Source organism: Halichoerus grypus, chromosome 12 (genome assembly GCF_964656455.1).
Source record: "Halichoerus grypus chromosome 12, mHalGry1.hap1.1, whole genome shotgun sequence".
Classification (NCBI taxonomy): Eukaryota; Metazoa; Chordata; class Mammalia; order Carnivora; family Phocidae; genus Halichoerus; species Halichoerus grypus.
In genome coordinates this window covers 91,660,447-91,680,034 of record NC_135723.1, presented here as the reverse complement: position 1 = coordinate 91,680,034, position 19,588 = coordinate 91,660,447, and the positions used below count along the sequence as shown (strand labels likewise).

Genomic DNA, 19,588 nt, shown 5'->3' with positions numbered 1-19,588 from the left:
GGTGATGGATATGTTCACTGTCTGGTTTATGAGCATGGTGTGTGGGTACCAACATTTGCCAAAACTTAACAATTTGTATATTTGAATATGTGCAGTTCATTGTGTGTCAATTATAATGAAATAAGGCTGTTAAAATTTTTGCTCCAAAATGTTCTTAACAATGAAATTAGTTCTGGGCGACTAATACAGAGTGAGAAGTAAGAGCGGTGAGACATGAGGCAGGAGAGAAAAAGCAGGAAGCTGATAGGGGTAGAGCTTAGCCCTCATCCTGAGGGTAATGGCCAGACACCGAAGAGTTTTGAGCAGTCTAAAGACATAATTCAGTGTGCCTTTTTGACAGATTGCTCTCATTTTAGACTGGAGAATTGTTTGTTAGGGTGCCAGACCAGAAGCAGGGAGACACTTAGGAAGTTGTCCTAGTAACCTTGGTGAGTGATGTTGGTGGCCCCAACTAGCATGATGAAGTGAATGGATTTAAGAAAAGAAAAATCTTCATGGCCTCAGTGTGTTTATTGCTGATGGCACTGAGTCAGTCTAGAGGGAGAGTTCGATGATACAGGACGGGGGGTCCAGAGTGCCGAAGGAGGAATTATCTTTAGAAATGAGGGGATATATTCCTTCCAATTTAATAGCAGGAGGAGGGAGGAGTTGGGTACAGATATAATCATGTTTGTAGTGGGTGACAGGAAGTTGAGAGGCCTCCCATCTCACTGTGGCTTCTATTTTTCACAGTGGAGAAAGCAGAGTCATTTATTGAGAACGAGCGAAGTGTGGCAAGGCAAGAGATTTGAGGGAGAGCAGAGATTGTGCATACTTACTGTAGAGAATGAAAGAAAACCGTTTAGGGACATAAGAATAATTACTTAGTGGCATTGAAGCCCCTGATGAGAATGACTGTCGCAAAATTATAGTGGCACAAATTAAAGTTCTGTAGTTTTGTTGATCAGCAGTTGGATACCCAGGTGGAGACAAGGAGAAAACGGGCAGTTGGATTGATCCAGGAGTGGGGCTTTCTCAGGCAAATGTGATGAAAGGACAAGGGGCAAGAAATGTACAGATTAGCGGGTGCAGTTGAAATGGTAGACTACACTGAAGGGCAAGGACAGGGAGTTGGGGTCAATTCAACATGCTGCAGCTTTGTAGATTCTTCCTCTCGAATCCTCCGCATTACGTGGGTTGGAGCCACCCTCATATCTCGCCACCATTGCAAGAGCTTCCTGATTGTCCCTCTGCCTCCAGTCTTGAATGTAGGATATGAGGGTGGTGGCTGACATGTAAAATGCCATTTATTGGTGTTGAGCAGGCTGGGGAGCGGAGAGGCTGACACAGTAGATGCATCCTATGGAGGACAGGGGAACTCAGCACCAGGAGGGAAGCCTACAGGAGCCGCTTGACTTAATCTTGAGTTTGCAAAGGAAGAGTTCTCATATCACTTTCTAACATGACCTTGTTCGCTGCTGGCATCTATATGTTACTTCTCTCTGTTCCTAATGCTTTCTGAATTGTTCTATGAAGAAATCTGTGGCCATCTTAATTTCCCCTTTCCTGGTAAGGGATGTATGTACCCTACCTGCTAGGAAGCGTAAATAATTCTGGGCACTTAGCCAGTTTTTCTGAATCATTTTCCCCCATGAATAGCCAGTGTCCATTTGATCTTCAGATTCAGCTCTTTCATTCACTTAAGGGAAACTTGCTTTTATATCTGAAATAATTTTCTTACTCTATTTATTGTAGTCGAAGATACCAATTATCTTCATGTTGGCTCATCTTTGTTTCCTATACCTATCCTTTTATTCTCTAATGGCTTTAGCTACATTGTCCTGGTTTCTCTGCCTTCTTTATGATTATCATGGGCCTTTTCTCTGTGGCATTGATTTGATTTGGAGCCATATCTATTCTTTTCCCTGCTAGTTGATTTCTTAGAGTCATAATGGCGTTGTTTCGGTCCTCAAATCATTTCCACCAATAATTAGGTCCCAAATTATTTCAATTCTGTGGTCTCCCATTTCCATTCACTCTATTCTTTTATCGTCTCATCTTTGAACTTTAAAAAAGGAATTGCTATTCTTATTACTTTACCATTATGCAACCATAGTCCTTTTTTTGTTCCTTGGCTGCTAGTTTTCTCAGTTTATGGCATGAAACTGTTCCTTTCTTTGCTTGTTTGGTTTCTGCTGGTGAATTTTAGCAATAATTTTTGACTGATTATTTGTTCATTATTCATAGGTTTTGGAGATGAACAATTCCGTGATAATGCCTTAATCCACCATCTTAACCAAGAATTCAAATTCATAGCAAGATTTTTATAAATACTCTTAACTGAGTGATTTTCTCATCATGGACCTTTGATGTTACCCTTATATGTTTTGATGATGATAGCTAATCTAGTGGAAAACCAGAATCATTGGCTGTATCTGTGCATATCTAATATAATTTTATCATGTTTATAAATTGGTCATAAATTACTGTTTGTTGCCAGGAGGAACCTGATCATCCTTTATTTCCTTCTTCTGACTACAGTAAAAACTACAATAATGTAGATTTCAGGATGTCCTCAGTTACCACATGAACCTTTATTTACCATCTAATGACATTTTTTAGTCTTTTTTTTTTTTTTGCCAGTGTAAGGGTGTTAGTTATGCATTGGTGAGAAGGCCACTTGTTGGTGGTATTTCTGCTTTCCTGAGTAAAGTTAACCTCCCTGGAGCAGTCTTCTAAGTACCAAGTGTGATTGTCTGAACCAGGACATTTTACAAACAGACCCATCCCAGACTCCACCAACCATTTAACATGGCTTTCTTGCTCTATTGGCCTGTTTTATACTGAATAGAAGGAAGGGATGCATTAAAATGGGATTTTTATTTGACATCGCTGGTTGAAACCTTAAAATTCTATTGTGTTGCCCAAAGTTTTATATAGATGTGACCCACTTAAAGTAAACACCTGTCATTATGTCTATGATTTTTTTTTTTAAATCTTTTTCATTGGCGCATGCACTATCTGGAAAAATCACTTCCTTTTTCTGATTACAACAGAGTTAAAATGCCTTGTACCACAATAACAAAACAGGTAGAGTAGACAGCTAGTTTTCACTGTTTTTCTATTAGTTTATCACTTACTGGACCTCCTGAAATCCTGATATGTAAACTTTGATCTTTTTTTGTTTTGTTTTATTTTGCACATGAGTATGTTTAAAAAATTCAGACAGCTGAAAAACACAGGGGCCACTGTGAGTAATCTTTATCTGGTCTCAGATTTCCCTTTAATTATTTGAAAAGGAATTGAAACTCCTTTTCCTTCTATTCTTCCCTTCTTCCATAATCCCCTTTGGCTGTTTGACCTCAGCTGGGGAACTCTACAAGGTTCTCCTCTCCCTCCCTCTGCCAAGGGGATGGAAGCAGAGAGGGTCAGAAGGTGAAGTAATTTGAGCACAGTTTCATATGTAATAATCCCTTCAAACTGTATGAGGTATAGTGTTCATTCTATCCTTCTTGGCATCAGGAAATAGGCCCAGGGAAGTTGAGTAGTTTGGCTAGTCTGTTTGATTCCAAAGCCTCTACTTTTCTTCATAAAGTAGAAATTCATTCAAGGGGGAAATCTGGTTTGGGAACCATGGGCAATGCAGTGCAATGGTGGTTAAAAGCTGGTCTTTTGAGTCAGAAAGACTTATTAGGAGGAAATAACTTCCTTGTGACTTGATTTCATCTATAAAATAGAGGTAGTGAGCCCTTTGTTGCTGTTACTGGGGCCGGAGTTAGTGCTCATAGCTCTTACCACAAAATACTAATTCATTAAATGACAGCTTAAAAAATGTCTAATATGAGAGCAGGTCCAGAAACAAGGCTGACTTAATAACTTCACTGGGAGCTCTGGATCCTGGACAACCAGTTGGTTCAAGCTGACTGCAGTTGGATGGACTCTGTCCAGAGTAACTGCTCTGTTAAGGTTTCTGATTCCCAAATAACGATTCACAGCTGTTGAAAGAAGTGTTGAAGTAGGAGTCCCATGAATGTTAGGGTCGGGATGTGTTGATTTCATGAGGAACACAACATAGATACACATTTCTTTAAATCTGATGCCATATTGATATTGTTCTAGCCAAAGAACACGTGGTTAGCTGAGATTAGCTCAAGTAAAAAGAGTTGACTGAAGGCTATGGGGCACCGGATGGAACATAAGGGCAGGAGTATGGCTGGGCCTCCTTGGAACCAGAAAACTTTCAGAAACTGAATGTAACTTCATCTTTAAGTGTCTCTCTAATTTCTGGTTCTCTTTTCACAATGTTCTATTAACACAGTTCAGTGCTCACATACTTTAGTTTTGTGAGTGTATTTGAATTGCTGCTGGAAGCCCAGTGGCTCTGGTGACCATCTTGGCCCATGTTGGCAGAGTCATTTGTACTAAGTGTGGCCACGAAGGCCTACCTTTTTAGCAGAAGATACCGATTTGTAGAGAATGAGCCTGTAGGGAAGAACAGAAGCTGGAAGGCTGTCTGTTACTCATATTTTTTATAAAAGAAGGAAAGGTCTGGAAATGAGTTGTCTGTTTTTTTAAAGGCTGGTAGCCCAGTTCCCCAAGCTGAAACTTCTGGCATTATTGAATGGCAGAATGCTTAAATGGCATGCCCACTGTTTTATGAGAAAATAATTCTCTTTAAAGTTAATCTGCAAGCCTAAATTTGTAAGTTTGCTGTTGTCACTTTCTAATAAATGTGGAATGTTAATCTTCATCTTCTTTTGGTTTTCTTCCAGAGATATGAAGACTATGGAATGACTCCCCCATCAGGCCCATTGCCAAGGTAAAGTTTTCAAGAGAAAATGCATTAGAACTTCCTCACATAGGCTGTTTTTAAAAATTTTGTAAACTCACTTCTTTGAGCTAATATTTAGAGCAGATGAAAACTTCTGAGTTGTGTGTTGTCTTGGGCTAATCTGAAGAGGAGAAAAAAGGTGGAATTTAAGGTCTGCTTCCAGTAGTGACAGACTAGATAATTTGCTGAGGGCAACTGGAAAAGCTAGACAAGATGTTAAAATAAAACAAAACAAAACCCAGATAGCTAATAGGACAGTGAAGTGGTATGGGGCCAAGATCCAGGAAATTCAGAGAGATGAGCCCTGCCTCTTGGGCAAACTTTCTCCCAGGGGCACCTGCTAATTCCAGAGGAGGCGACTGAGAAGCTGAGCAAAACTTTGGACAGACTCATGGAGCTCGGAGTCTTGAAAATTCAACATAGTGAAAGTTGTGGGATACACCTCAAGGCATGCTTAGGGAGGACTTTGATGCCTTAAATGAATCAAAATATATTTGAAAAGAAAAATGGCTGAAAACCAGTGATCTAAGCATCATCTCAATGTTAAAAAAAAAAAAATCTAATTAAACCTAAAGGAAGTAGAAGGAAGGAAATGATAAAAATAATAGAAATTAATGAAATAGGGGCACCTGGGTGGCTCAGTCGGTTAAGCGTCTGCCTTCGGCTCAGGTCATGATCCCAGAGTCCCGGGATGGAGCCTCGTGTTGGGCTCCCTGCTCAGCAGGGGAGTCTGCTTCTCCTTCTCCCTCTATCCCTGCTTGTGCTATCTCTCTGTCTTGCTCACTGTCTCTCAAATAAATAGATAAAACCTTAAAAAGAAATAAAATAAATAAAAAGAAAGTAATGAAATAGAAAAACAAATAGCATAATAGAGAAGATTGACAAAGCTAGAAGTTGGTTCTTTGAAAAAAGCTAATAAAATTGATAAATCCCTGGAGAGCTTGATCAAGTAAGCTGTATAGCGTTATCAATAAGAGGAATGTAAAAGGACATATTAATCCAGATCTTTCAGAAACAAAAAAGATTTTGACAGATTTCTAAAAGGCTGATTTTTAAAAGATTTTACAGATACTAAGAAGATTTTATGAACACATTTTTGTGAAATTTAAAATGGAAAGTGGCTCAGTCAGTTAAGCGTCTGCCTTTGGCTCAGGTCGTGATCCCAGGGTCCCTTGGCAGGGAGTCTGCTTCTCCCTCTACCCCTCCCCCCTCCTTGTGCTCACTCTCTCTCTCATGCTCTCTCTCGAGTTCCCTCTCTCTCTCAAATAAATAAATAAAATCTTAAAAAAAAATTTAAATGGAAAAATTCTGGGACACCTGGCTGGCTCAGTCAGTGAACATGTGACCCTTGATCTTAGGGTTGTGAATTTGAGCCCCATGTTGGGGGTAGAGTTTATCAAAAAATAAATTAAATTGATTTTTTTTTTTTCAAAATAAGATGGATGGAAGAATTCCTAGAAAGAGAAAACCCGAATTGTCATATAACTATTAAAAAAATTGAAATCATTCCTAAAATTCTTCCCACAGAGAAAACTTTGGGCTGGGGTGCCTGGGTGGCTCAGTCGTTAAGCGTGTGCCTTTGGCTCAGGTCATGATCACAGGGTCCTGGGATGGAGCCCCACATCGGGCTCCCTGCTCCGCGGGAAGCCTGTTTCTCCTTCTCCCACTCCCCATGCTTGTGTTCCTGCTCTCTCTGTGTCTTTCTTTGTCAAATAAATAAATAAAATCTTTAAAAAAAAAAAAAAAGAAAAAGAAAACTTTGGGCTTCAGTGGTGAATTCTGCCAAAAACACCAAAGGAAAAAAACATGCCAGTGTTCTACAAATTTATCTAAAGAATATAAAAACAGAGAATGCTCCCCATCTCATTCTTTGAGACTGCATAACCTTTTTTTTTTTTTTTTTGACAGAGAGAGAGAGAGAGCGCGAGAGAGCACAAGGAGGGGGAGGGGCAGGCAGAGGCAGAGGAAGAAGCAGGCTCCCTGATGAGCAGAGAGCCTGATGCAAGGCTTGATCCCAGGGTGCTGGGATCATGACCTGAGCCAAAGGCAGACACTTAACTGACTGAGCCATCCAGGTGCCCCAAGACTGCATATCCTTGATATCAAGGATGACAAGGACAGGGAAATTGCAGGAAAGAAAACATTAAGGGTTCATGAGTTTTACTTATGAACATAGATACAGAAACTTGAAACTAAATATTAGCAAACATACCCAGCATTGTATTCAAGAGGATATCATATCACAGCCAAACTGGATTTATTCCAACAATGCAAGGGTAATTTAACATTTTGAAAAATCAACCAATCCAATTCACTACTTTGAGGAGAATAAAGGAGGGAAATCTCATTTCACTAAATACAGCATTTGATAAAATTCAACATCCATTCATGGTAAAAATCTTAGCAAACAAAGAATAGAAGTGAACTTGTCTAATCTGATAACAGTTATCTCAGCAAATATGATTTAAGGTTGAAATGTTAAAAGCTCTCCTTTTGAGAATAGGAGCAAGACAAAGATAGCTGCTTCCATTACCTCTATTCAGCATTGCTCTGGGAGTCTAGATGGTGTAGTGAAGCAAAAAAAAAAAAAAAAGAAAAAAGAAAAAGATTAAGGAATTCAAGGAAAGAAATAATACTGTTATTATTCTCAAATGATATATTTTTAAGTAGAAAATCCTTAAATGTCAACACATAAGTTGTTAGAATTAAGAGAATTTAGCAAGATAGATAAATTACAAAATAGCTGGATATAAGATCAGCATACAAAAATCTGTTTTATTTCTGTTTATGAGCAAAAGACAAAATATACTGTACAAAATAGCATTAAAAAATATAAAATATCTCAGATTTAATCTCACTAGATAGTGAAGTCCTCTAAAGAAAGTGTTCATGGATTGGGCAACTCAGTATATTTAAAATATCGGTCCTCCTGTAAGTGATCTACAGATTCATTGTGATCCCTTTCAAAATCCTGGTAGTTTGTGGTCTTTAAAAAAATGTGTGGAAACTGACAAGCTGATTTTAAAACTTATATGGAAATGCAAAGGCCCAACAATATTCAAGACACTTTGAGAAAAAGAAGAATAGTGTGTGAGGACTATTCTAAAGGTTGTAAATTACTGTAACGTAATGAAGACAGTGTGGTATCACTGTAAATAAAGCTAGACAAATAGACCAGAGGAACAGAATAGAGAGTCCATAAGCAGACCCACACGAGTGGGCAAATGATTTATTACAAAGAAGGAATTGCCAGAGTTAATCTCAGAAATCATACTCAACTATCTTTTCAATGACCACAAGTCACACAGAAGTAGGAATGTTATCTGCTTCCTCATTTTTTCTGTTCTTTCTTTGCCCTCATTTTCAGAGGGGCTTGTTTTATTTTTCCCCAACCCAGGCACTGCTTCATGGTCCAAAAACAACAAAGGTAAAGAGAGCACGTGAAGATTAGGTGATCTGGGGCAGAAGTTAATGATGGGTGAGGGGGGGGGCAATCTGATCTGGTTTGCCCAGTTCAGTTCACACCTGTTTTCTAGTGTAATTATTAATAACTTTGACTCTCAAAAGCGTTCTGGTTTGGATGACCAATTTTGTGGTTACTCAAGTTAAAAGATTCTGGGCGATTTGGATCACACTGAACTGTGAACACACAATTGAGGATAAAAAGGATGCACGTGTAGCCAGGAGGAGGATAATTGGGTAAAGTAGAAATAAGTAAAGGGCAAGAGCTAGTTGTTGGGTGGATGGTCAAGAGATTATGATTTAATTAGGTGAACTCCAATATACAGATGTTGAAGGAGGAGCATGCCTTATGTTACGCTCTCAGATCTGTAAGGTCAGAGACGTCAGACATCTCTCTCTGAGGTCAACCTAAAACAGTAACAATTATCTAAAGAGAGCAATATAAATAGCCTGGGTCTCAATTTACGAGATGTGCTCCAGAAATAAGACTATAGAATTAGGGGCAAGTCAGTCTATGTTCTCGTCAAACTAATTTGATCTGTTAATTATTGGTTGTCATTTGCAAAGAACTGTAATTAGATATTCTTGAGTTTCTTTAGAAGAGTGGTTCTCAAGATGGAATTCTCAGATCCCTAGAGAGAGGGTCCTTGAGACCCTTTTGGGGAGGGGTGTCTATGAAGTCAAAACTGTGTTTCATAATAATACTAAAGCATTATTTAACTTTTTCTTTCTTTCTTTTTTTTTTTTTTGTGCTGATGCCTACACTGAGGGGCAGAAGCAGTGGTGGATGAAACTGCTGGAACCTTAGCATGAAACAAGGCAGAGGCACCAGATGGCCTGAGTAGTCCTCATATTCTTCACCATGCAATCAGATTTTTAAAAATGCCAGTTTGTTAGTTATGTTAGCATGTCCTCGGTGAAGTAGTACAAATTATTAATTTTATTAAAAGTAAACCCTTGAGTCTTTAATCATCTGTAGAACAAAAGAGGAAATACATATAAAGCGCTTTGTGTAGTATGGAATTTTGAAGGAAAAGCTCCTGTTCGTTTGTTTGTGTTGAGAACTGATCTGTACTGCTGCTATGTTTTCTCTTTGAGTGATCAATTGGCAGACATCGTTATTCAGACTTGGATTGCTTGGCAGACATTGTCTTAAAAAAAAGGAAGTGAGCCTGTCACTTCCAGAAAAATAACTGACAGGATTTCTTGCCACTGATAAAGCTGAGCTTTCAAGTGAAAATTTGAATTTTGTCTGCCACTGGGTGCTTCACAACTTCCTAGTACTTAAAAGACTTTTCTGATGAGCTCAATGATGATATTAATAATGTGATTTTTTTTTTGATACTACCAAATGAAATGTATCAATATCTAGAAAGTCTGCAAAACTCAGTGAACTCATATTTTCCAAATGACTTATGTCATAAAATCATGCATGGGTCCATTCAAAGTATAAAATAGACCAGTGGGATTTCTGTAACAGATTATATAAAGTTAATTGATACTGTTTCAGATTCCATATTGCCACTAACCCTTAAGGAAATTTTGTTGAGTTTTGGTGTATCAAAGAAGAATATTTTTCTGAAATATTATTTGAGTATCATCTGAAAAGGCAATTAAAGTCTTCCTTATCCAATTATGTATTTATGTGAGTTCAGATTTTCTTCTTAAAATAACTTAACAGCAACTGATTGAATACAAAGTATATGAGAATCCAGATGTCTTTATAAGGAAACTTGAAAAAATGTAAAACTCTTCTCACTACTTTTTGGGGAGGGAGGGGTTAGATAATATAGTTGATTTCATGAGAAAATGTTAACAGGTAAGATGCTTAATATTATTTTTAAATTAATTTTAAACATAGGTATTTAAAAATGTTTTCATTTTAATTCTGAATGCAAGAAATATCTATAGATATAATCCACATACACAGAAGTTCTCAGGAGTCCTCAGTAATTTATGAGTGTAAAGGCATCTTGAGACCAAAAGGTTTGAGAACCTCCGCTTTAGAGCACTGATTTTCAGCCTTGATGAGTATCAGGATCATCAGTGGAACTCTGAACTGCCGAATTTGGGTCCCACCTCTAGAGATCTTGTTTTCATAGGTCTGGGGTGCAGCATGGACATCGGGGTTTTTAAAAGATGCTCATGGGCAGCCGAGGTTGGGAACCACCACTTCAGTCCGATGCTGGAGGTGCACAGGCCCTGGAATTTTACCTGCGCCTTCATGTAGTCTGTAAACTAAGGCATTTCTTCTTCAGTCATCTGGCAGAGATTTATCAAGCATCAGCCATACTCCAGGCAACGTTCTTAGTGCTGGAGATATGCCAGTGAGCAAACAGAAAACGCCTCTGCCCTTAGGGAGCTCGTGTTCTAGGAGAGGAGATGTATACACCAATAGACAGGTCTTATTTTTCTGTAGGGCTGAAAGTGGAACTAATAAAATTCCAGAGCCAGGGAAAAGTGTGGTCCTGATGCTTGGGCTTGCTTTGCCTTCAGACCAGGTTTTGGCCCCGGTTTGCTGCCGGCTTCGGAGCTGGTGCCCCCAGAGCTCCAGCAGCCACAGGCATCGGCTGAAGCCCCGGTCGCCGCCCGAGGGATCTACTCGGAGGACATGCCATCGGTGGCCCGGCCACGGCCTGTCGGGGGCACCACAGGTACATGTGGCTGTTTAGCTTGCATTTCTGAGCTAGACAGCCCTTGCTTTTGGCTACATTCCGGAAGAGGACATTTCAGGCTTCCCAGCACTTTGGTGTGCCGGTATTCGGTGACCTGCACGACTGGTCTGAGCCGCGTTCCCCTGGATCCTGGTGGAGGTGTAGGCAGGGGAGGTGGGAAGAGGGGGTGGCTGAGATCCCAGGACTGACGCCTTCTGATTTGTTCCTGAGTCTGTGTCTCAGACGCTGTCCCTTCACGTGGAGTTCACAGCACAACTCTTCCAGGGAAGACGTTTCAGAATTCTTATGGTAAACTGAAAGATCTATTGCTGAGCACTTGGTATGGTATTAAAAACAAGTGTTTGTTTTAAAGAAGGCATTTTTCCAGCTTGTGATAAGCAACTCTGGGCGTTGCTGGCCAGTGACCTGAGGGAGATTTTTGTTTCATTTGGCCCTCGTGACGAGGGATGCTGCTCATAGGTGACAAGCAGGGCCCAACGTGGCTGAGCTGAGATTCCTGCATGGCACTTGCTGGTCTGCCCCAGCAGTTTACCTGAGATCCAGTCTTGAACCCCAGAATTAAAAATTGCTGTTTCGTATCATGGAATTCCATCTCATCAATAGTTGATATTATGAGCGCTATATTTGGGGATGTTGTTCGTTGTTCCTAAAGCATATATGGAGTTTAAGATTTAAGCTCTTTCTTTTTTTTGTACAGCTCAGCATACTCTGAAAAATCCTCAAAGTTCATTATACCCACCTAACTGTTTATTCCAAGGGCTCAAAGTCACTCTTTTATTTTCCTTTTTATTTTATTTTCATTTCTTCACCTTCCTGTTGGAAGCTTTAGTAAGAGAAGCCATTACATGTTAAATAGCTTATTATTTTTTTTTTTTACAGTTTCTAAATTTTGGATGATACCTACCTTTCTAATGTCATCAAGACGGTGCCTGGGTGGCTCAATTGGTTAAGCTACTGTCTTCTGCTCAGGTCATGATCCTGAGGTCCCAGAATCGAGTCCCGCATCGGGCTCCCTGCTTGGCAGGGAGTCTGCCTCTCCCTCTGACCCTTCCCCCTCTCATGCTCTCTCTCTCTCTCTCATTCTCTCTCTCTCTCAAATAAATAAATAAAATCTTTAAAAATATATAATGTCATCAAGGAACTAGTTTAAGCCAATTCGAAACTTGTAATAATTGGATAATTACCCATTATGGTTTCTTTGGAAGTTCTTGTATGTTGCGTTGTTTGTCAGTCAACAAAACAAATAATATATCTGGATATCCTACAGGATTTCATATATTTTACACATGCTGTGCTTACAGTGAGTTTTGTTTCTCCTGCTAATTATTGCTTATTTGAACGTTGTTGTGTATTACATATCCCAAACAAAATTCAGACATACTCATCTTCAATCTAGAAGAATAGAGAAATGATACCTATAAAACATTTGAAGAGGATGTTATTTTCTAATAATTTCTAATAAGAGTAAGTTGTGTAAAAATTTGTAATAGAAAATATTAAGATATACTGGAAGAGTTACCTTTCTGACTGTGTAAAATGATCAAATATGTCTATATCTAAAAATTAGTAAAAGCAAAAGGAAAATAGTATCTAGGGAAGTATTCAGCAGATAGATATGTCCATGAGGTATTTTTATTAGAGGATGATTCATATAAATTGATAAGTGGGCAGACTTCAGAGCATGAATGGGCAAAGGACAGGAAGAATGAATTCACAGAAGGAATATTTGTGTGGGGTGTGTATCACATGAAAGTAAAAATATGAAAAATGCCCAGTTTTGAAAATTACTAAAGAAATGTACATTAAAACCATGACGAGACACCATTTCAGTCTTGTATCTTTTCATAGTAATGTAGCGCGTGACAACATTATTATCCAGTTTCTTGCTCTGTACAGTGGGCATAATGTGTTAGTGCTTACTTCCTGTGGTTGTTTTGAGGATTGCAGAAGATAACAGAATGTGAAGGGCTCAAAATAGTGCCTGGCATGTTGTAAACTTTCAATGAACGTCAGCTACAATTATTATATTTTCAGTGGTGGTATAAATCACTAAACATTTAGAAAGCAGCTGGGAATGACTTACTGAGCTTTGGATTTGGGATTCCACTTTTGAGAATCTAGGATTCTCCTCCCCAAAGAAATCCAAATACTGGGAAAAAACTACAAGTGCAAAGATATTTATTAGAGCATTATTCATAATAGCGAACAATTGTGAGCCCTCTAAACGCCTAGTAATAAGGGAATCAGTGAGTAAATTATGCATCTATTTATTTATTATTAATTACTTAATTTCATTTTAGTTTTTTTTAATTCCAGTATACTTAATATATAGTGTTATATTAGTTTCAGGCATACAATATAGTGATGCAGTATTTCTATACATCACTCAGTGCTCATCATGATAAGTATAACTCTTAATCTCCTTCACCTATTTCACCCATCCCCCCACCTCCCTTCTCTGGTAACCATCTGTTTGTTCTCTGTAGTTAAGAATTGGTTATTTTGTTTGTCTCTTTTTTTCTTTGTTCATGTGTTTTGTTTCTTAAATTCCACATGAGTTAATTTATATGATATTTGTCTTCCTCTGACTGACTTATTTCACTTAGCATTATACCCTCTAGCTCTATCCATGTCATTGCAAATGGCAAGATTTCATTCTTTTTTATGGCTGAGTAATATTCCATTGTATACACACACCACCTCTTCTTTATCCATTCATCTATGGATGGATACTTGGGTTGCTTTCATAATCTGGCTATTGTAAATAATGCTGCTATAAACATAGAGGTGCATATATCTTTTTGCATTAGTGTTTTCATTTCTTTGGGTAAATGCCACTAGTGAAATTATTGTATCGTAGGGTAGTTCTATTTTTAATTTTTTGAGGAAACTCCCTACTGTTTTCCAGAGTGGCTGCACCAGTTTGCATTCCAAGCAATAGTGCATGAGGGTTCCTTTTTCCTCTGCCTCCTTGCCAACGCCTGTTGCTTCTTGTTTGGTTTTTTTTTAAAGATTTTATTTATTTATTTGACAGAGAGAGACAGAGCGAGAGAGGGAACACAAGCAGGGGGAGTGGGAGAGGGAGAAGCAGGCTTCCTGCTGCGCAGGGAGCCCGATGCGGGGCTCGATCCCAGGACCCTGGGATCACGACCTGAGCCGAAGGCAGACGCTTAACGACTGAGCCACCCAGGTGCCCCTGTTGCTGCTGCTTTTTTTTTTTTTTTTAAAGATTTTATTTATTTATTTGACAGAGAGAGAGAGAGCACAAGCAGAGGGAGAAGCAGGCTCCCCGCTGAGCAAGGAGCCCGATGTGGGGCTCAATCGCAGGACCCTGGGATCATGACCTGAGCCGAAGGCAGACGCTTAACCAACTGAGCCACCCAGGCGCCCTGCTTGTTGTTTTTTTTGATTTTAGCCATTCTGACAGGTGTGAGGTGATAGCTCATTGTAGTTTTGATTTGCATTTTCCTGATGATGAGTGATGTTGAGCATATTTGCTTGTGTCTGTTGGCCATCTGGATATCTTCTTTGGAGAAGTGTCTATTCATGTCTTCTGCCCATTTTTAATTGGATTATTTGTGGTTTTTTTGTTTTTGGTATTGAGTTTTATCAGTTCTTTATATATTTTGGATACTAACCCTTTATTGGATATGTCACTTGCAAATATCTTTCCCCATTTCATAGGTTGCCTTTTTGTTTTGTTTTTATTTGTTTTACTTATTTATTTATTTAGTTCAGTTAGCCAGCATATAGTACATCATTAGTTTTTGATGTCGTGTTCAGTGATTCATTAGTTGCGTATAGCACCCTCCTTTGCTGTGCAAAAGCTTTTTTATTTTGATATAGTCCCAATAGTTTATTTTTGCTTTTATTGCCCTTGCCTCAGGAGACATATCTAGAAAAATGCTGTTATGAATGATGTCAGAGAAGTTACTGCCTGTGCTTTCTTCTAGAATTTTTATGGTTTCAGGTCTCACACTTAGGTGTTTAATCCATTCTCAGTTTTATTTTTGTGTGTGGTATAAGAAAGTGGTCCAGTTTCATTCTTTTGCACGCTGCTGTCCAGTTTTTGCAACACCATTTGCTGAAGAGACTTTTTTTCCCATTGCATGTCCTTGCTTCCTTTGTTAAAGATTAGTTGACCATATAACTGTGGATTTATTTCCTGGCTCTCTGTTTTGTACCACTGATCTATGTGTCTCTTTGTGCCAGTACCACACTGTTTTGATCGCTACAGCTTTGTAGTAAATCTTGAAATCTGGGATTGTGATATCTCCGGTTTTGTTCTTCTTTTTCAAGATTGCTTTGGCTATTTAGGGTCTTTTGTGGTTCCATACAAATTTTAGGATTATTTGTTCTAGTTCTGTGAAAAATGCTGTTGGTATTTTGATAGGGATTGCATTAAATATACAGATTGCTTTGGGTAGTATGGACATTTTAGCAATATTCTCCCAATCCATGAGCATGGAATATCTTTCATTTGTTTGTGTCATCTTCAGTTTCTTCCATCAGTTTTTTATGGTTTTCAGAATACAGGACATTGACCTCTTTGGTTAAGTTTATTTCTAGGTATTTTATTATTTTTGGTGCAATTGTAAATGGGATTGTTTTCTTAATTTCTCTTTCTGATACTTCAATATTAGTATATAGAAATGCAGCAGGTTTCTGTATATTATTTTGTATCCTGTGACCTTACTGATTCATTTATCAGTTCTAGTAGTTTTTTGGTGGAGTCTTTTGGGTTTTCTATATATAGTATCATATCTCTGCAAATAGTGAAAGTTTTACTTCTTCCTTTCCACTCTGAATGCCTTTTATTTCTTTTTGTTGTATAATTGCTGTGGCTAGGACTTCCAGTACTATGTTGAATAAAAGTGGTGATTGGACATCCTTATCTTGTTCCTCCTGATCTTAGGGGAAAATCTCTCAGTTTTTCACCGTTGAGTATGATGTTAGCTGTGGGTTTTTCATATATGGCCTTTATTATGTTGAGGTATGTTCCCTCTAAACGTAGTTTTTTGAGGGTTCTTATCATGAATAGATGTTGTACTCTGTCAAATACTTTTTCTGCCTCTATTGAAATGATCGTATTGTTCTTTTCTCTTGTTGATGTGATGTATCACATTGATTGATTTGGGAATATTGAATTATCCTTGCATCCTAGGAATAAATCCCACTTGATTGTGGTGAATGATTTTTTAAATGTATTGTTGGATTTGGTTTTTTCATATTTTGTTGAGGAGTTTTGCATTTATGTTCATTAGAGATATTGGCCTGTAGTTCTTTTTTTGTTGTTGTTGTGATGTCTTTTTTTTTTTTTTTAAAGATTTTATTTATTTATTTGAGAGAGAGAAGTAGAGAGAGAGAGAGAGAGAGAGAGAGAGAGAGCATGAGGGGGGGAGGGTCAGAGGGAGAAGCAGACTCCCCGCTGAGCAGGGAGCCTGATGCAGGACTCGATCCCGGGACTCCAGGATCATGACCTGAGCCGAAGGCAGTCACTTAACCAACTGAGCCACCCAGGCGCCCCTGTTGTGATGTCTTTATCAGGGTAATGCTAGCCTCATATAATAAATTTGGAAGGTTTCCTTCCTCTTCTGTTTTTTGGAATAGTTTGAGCAGAATAGGTATTAACTCTTTTTTAAATGTTTGGTAGAATTTGGGGCGCCTGGGTGGCTCAGTCGGTTAAGTGTCTGACTCTTGGTCTTGGCTCAGGTCATGATCTCAGGGCCATGGGATTGAGCCCCATTTTGGGCTCCGTGCTCAGCAGGAAGTCTGCTTGAGATTCTCCCTCTCCCTTTGCTCCTTTCCACCCAACTCTCTCAAATAAAAGACTAAATCTTAAAAAAAAAATGGTAGAATTCATCTGTGAAGCCATCTGGTCTGGACTTCTGTTTGTTGGGACTTTTTTGATTACTGATTCAATTTCATCATTGGTGATTGGTCTGTTCAAATTTTCTGTTTCTTCCTGATTCAATTTTGGGAGGTTATATGTTTCTAAGAATTTATCCATTTCTTCTAGATTGTCCAATTTGTTGGCATATAGTTTTTCATAATATTCTCTTATAATCCTTTGTATTTCTGTGGTGTTGGTTGTTATTTCTCCTCTTTCATTTCTGATTTTGTTTATTTGAGTCTTTTTTTTTTTTTTTTTTTAATGAGTCTGGCTAAAGGTTTATCACTTTTGTTGACTGTTTCAAAAAACCAGCTCCTGGTTTCTATTCATCTGTTCTATTGTTTTTTTAGTTTCTACTTCATTTATTTGCACTCTAATCTTTTTTATTTTCTTCCTTTTACTGTTTTAGGTGAACCAGTAAAAAAGAAACCCTTTTTCTGGTCTAGCTTCTTTAGGTGTAAGGTTAAGTTGTGTGAGATTTTTCTTGCTTCTTGAGGTAGGCCTGTATTGCAATAAACTTCCCTCTTAGATCAGCTTTTGCTGCATTCCAAAGATTTGGACCATTGTGTTTGTTTGTTTCATTTGTCTCCGTGTGTTTTTTGATTTTGATTTCCTCTTTGATTTCTTGGTCAGCCCATTCATTGTTTAGCAGCATGTTATTTAACCTCCATGTATTTGTGATCTCTCCATATTTTTTTCTTGTGTTTGACTTCTAGTTTCATAGTGTTGTGGTCAGAAAAGATGCATGGTATGACTTCAGTCTTTTTTAATTTGTTGAGACTTGTTTTGTGGCCTAACATATGATCTGTTCTGGAGAATGTTCCATGTGCACTTGAAAAGAATGTGTGTTCTGTTTTAGGATGGAATGTTCTGAATCTGTTAGATACAAGTGGTTCAGTGTGTCATTCAGAGCTACTGTGTGTTTGTTGATGTTCTGTTTGGATCTATCGATTGATGTAAGTGGCGTGTTTAAGTTCCCTACTATTATTGCATTGCTATTGATACTTTGTGTATATTTGTTAATAGCTGCTTTCTGTATTTGGGTGCTCTTATATTGGTTGCATAAATACTTACAATTGTCATATCTTCATTTTGGATTGTTTCCTTTATGACTGTGTAGTGTTCTTCTTTGTCTTTTGTTATAGTCTTTGTTTTAAAGTCTATTTTGTCTGATATAAGTGGTGCTATCCCGGCTTTCTTTTCACTTCCATTTGCGTGGTATTTTTTCATTTTTACACTTGGAATCTGCATGGGTCTTAGGTCTGAAATGAGTCTCTTGTAGGCAGTGTATTCTTGTTTTTTTTTTTTTTATCCACATTCTGTCACCTACCCTGTGTTTTTTTTTTTTTTTTTTTTTAAAGATTTTATTTATTTATTTATTTGAGAGAGAGAGAGAGAGAGAAACAGCATGAGAGGGATGAGGGTCAGAGGGAGAAGCAGGCTCCCCGCTGAGCCGGGAGCCCGATGTGGGACTCGATCCCAGGACTCCGGGACCATGACCTGAGCCGAAGGCAGTCGCTTAACCAACTGAGCCACCCAGGCGCCCACCCTGTGTTTTTTGATTGGTGTGTTTAGTCCATTTACATTCAAAATAATTATTGATAGGTATGTACTTATTGTCATTTTGTCATTTGTTTTATTTTTTTTTTTTTTAAGATTTTATTTATTTATTTGACAGAGAGAGAGACAGCGAGAGCAGGAACACAAGCAGGGGGAGTGGGAGAGGGAGAAGCAGACTTCCCGCCGAGCAGGGAGCCCGATGTGGGACTGGATCCCAGGACCCTGGGATCATGACCTGAGCCGAAGGCAGACGCTTAACGACTGAGCCACCCAGGCGCCGCTGTTTTATGGTTGTTTTTGTAGTACTTCTCTATTCCCTTCTCTTGCTCTCTTATCTCATGGTTTGCTGGCTTAATTCAGTGATATACTTGAATTCCTTTCTCTTCATTTTTTTCAGATCTATTACTGGTTTTTTCTTGTGATTACCACTAGGTTTATATATAACATCTTATGCATATTGCAGTCTATTTTATTTTATTTTATTTATTTATTTTTTTAAAGATTTTATTTATTTATTTGACAGAGAGAGACACAGCGAGAGAGGGAACATAAGCAGGGGGAGTGGAGAAGGAGAAGCAGGCTTCCCGTGGAGCAGGGAGCCCGATGCGGGCCTTGATCCCAGGACCCTGGGATCATGACCTGAGCCAAAGGCAGATGCTTAAGGAGTGAGCCACCCAGGCGCCCCTTGCAGTCTATTTTAAATTGATGGTCACTTAAGTTTGAACCCATTCTGAAAGCACTACATTTTTGCTCCTCACCCTCCCATGTTTTAGGTAAATGGTGTCATACTTTACATCCTTTTATTTTGTGAGTCCCTTGATTGATTTTTATAGATACACTTAATTTGTACTGCTTTTGTGCTTCCTACTTCCTACTTTTCATATTCTTGCTTCATTCTCTTGTTTCCACTCAAAGAGTCCCCATTTCTTGTAGGGCTAGTTTAGTGGTGATGAATTCCTTTAACTTTTGTTTGTCTGGGAGACTCTTTATCTCTCTTTGTATTGTGAATGATAGCCTTGATGGATAGAGTATTCTTGGTTGCAGGTTTTTTTCTTTCAGCTCTTTGAATATATCATGCCACACTCTTCTGGCCTGCAAAGTTTCTGCTGAAAAATCCACTGATAGCTGTAGGGGGCTTCCCTTGTATGTAACTGTTTTCTTTTCTCTTGCTCTTTTTGAAACTCTCTG

General features: G+C 38.6%; 1 protein-coding gene across 4 annotated transcripts in view; it reads left to right on the top strand.

Annotated features, from left to right (window-relative positions):
• The window catches only part of KIAA1549 (KIAA1549 ortholog), a 139,565-nt gene that overhangs the window by 107,953 nt on the left and 12,024 nt on the right, over positions 1–19,588 (top strand). For 2 of the 4 annotated variants that reach the window (XM_078059624.1, XM_036072795.2), the window contains exons 17-18: positions 4,752–4,798; positions 10,769–10,926. In XM_078059624.1, coding sequence (XP_077915750.1) covers positions 4,752–4,798; positions 10,769–10,926 — 205 coding nt within the window. Of the gene's footprint in view, positions 1–4,751; positions 4,799–8,207; positions 9,905–10,768; positions 10,927–11,826; positions 11,913–19,588 lie in introns of those variants that run through there. The other 2 variants (XM_078059625.1, XM_078059626.1) reach the window with 2 other exon arrangements.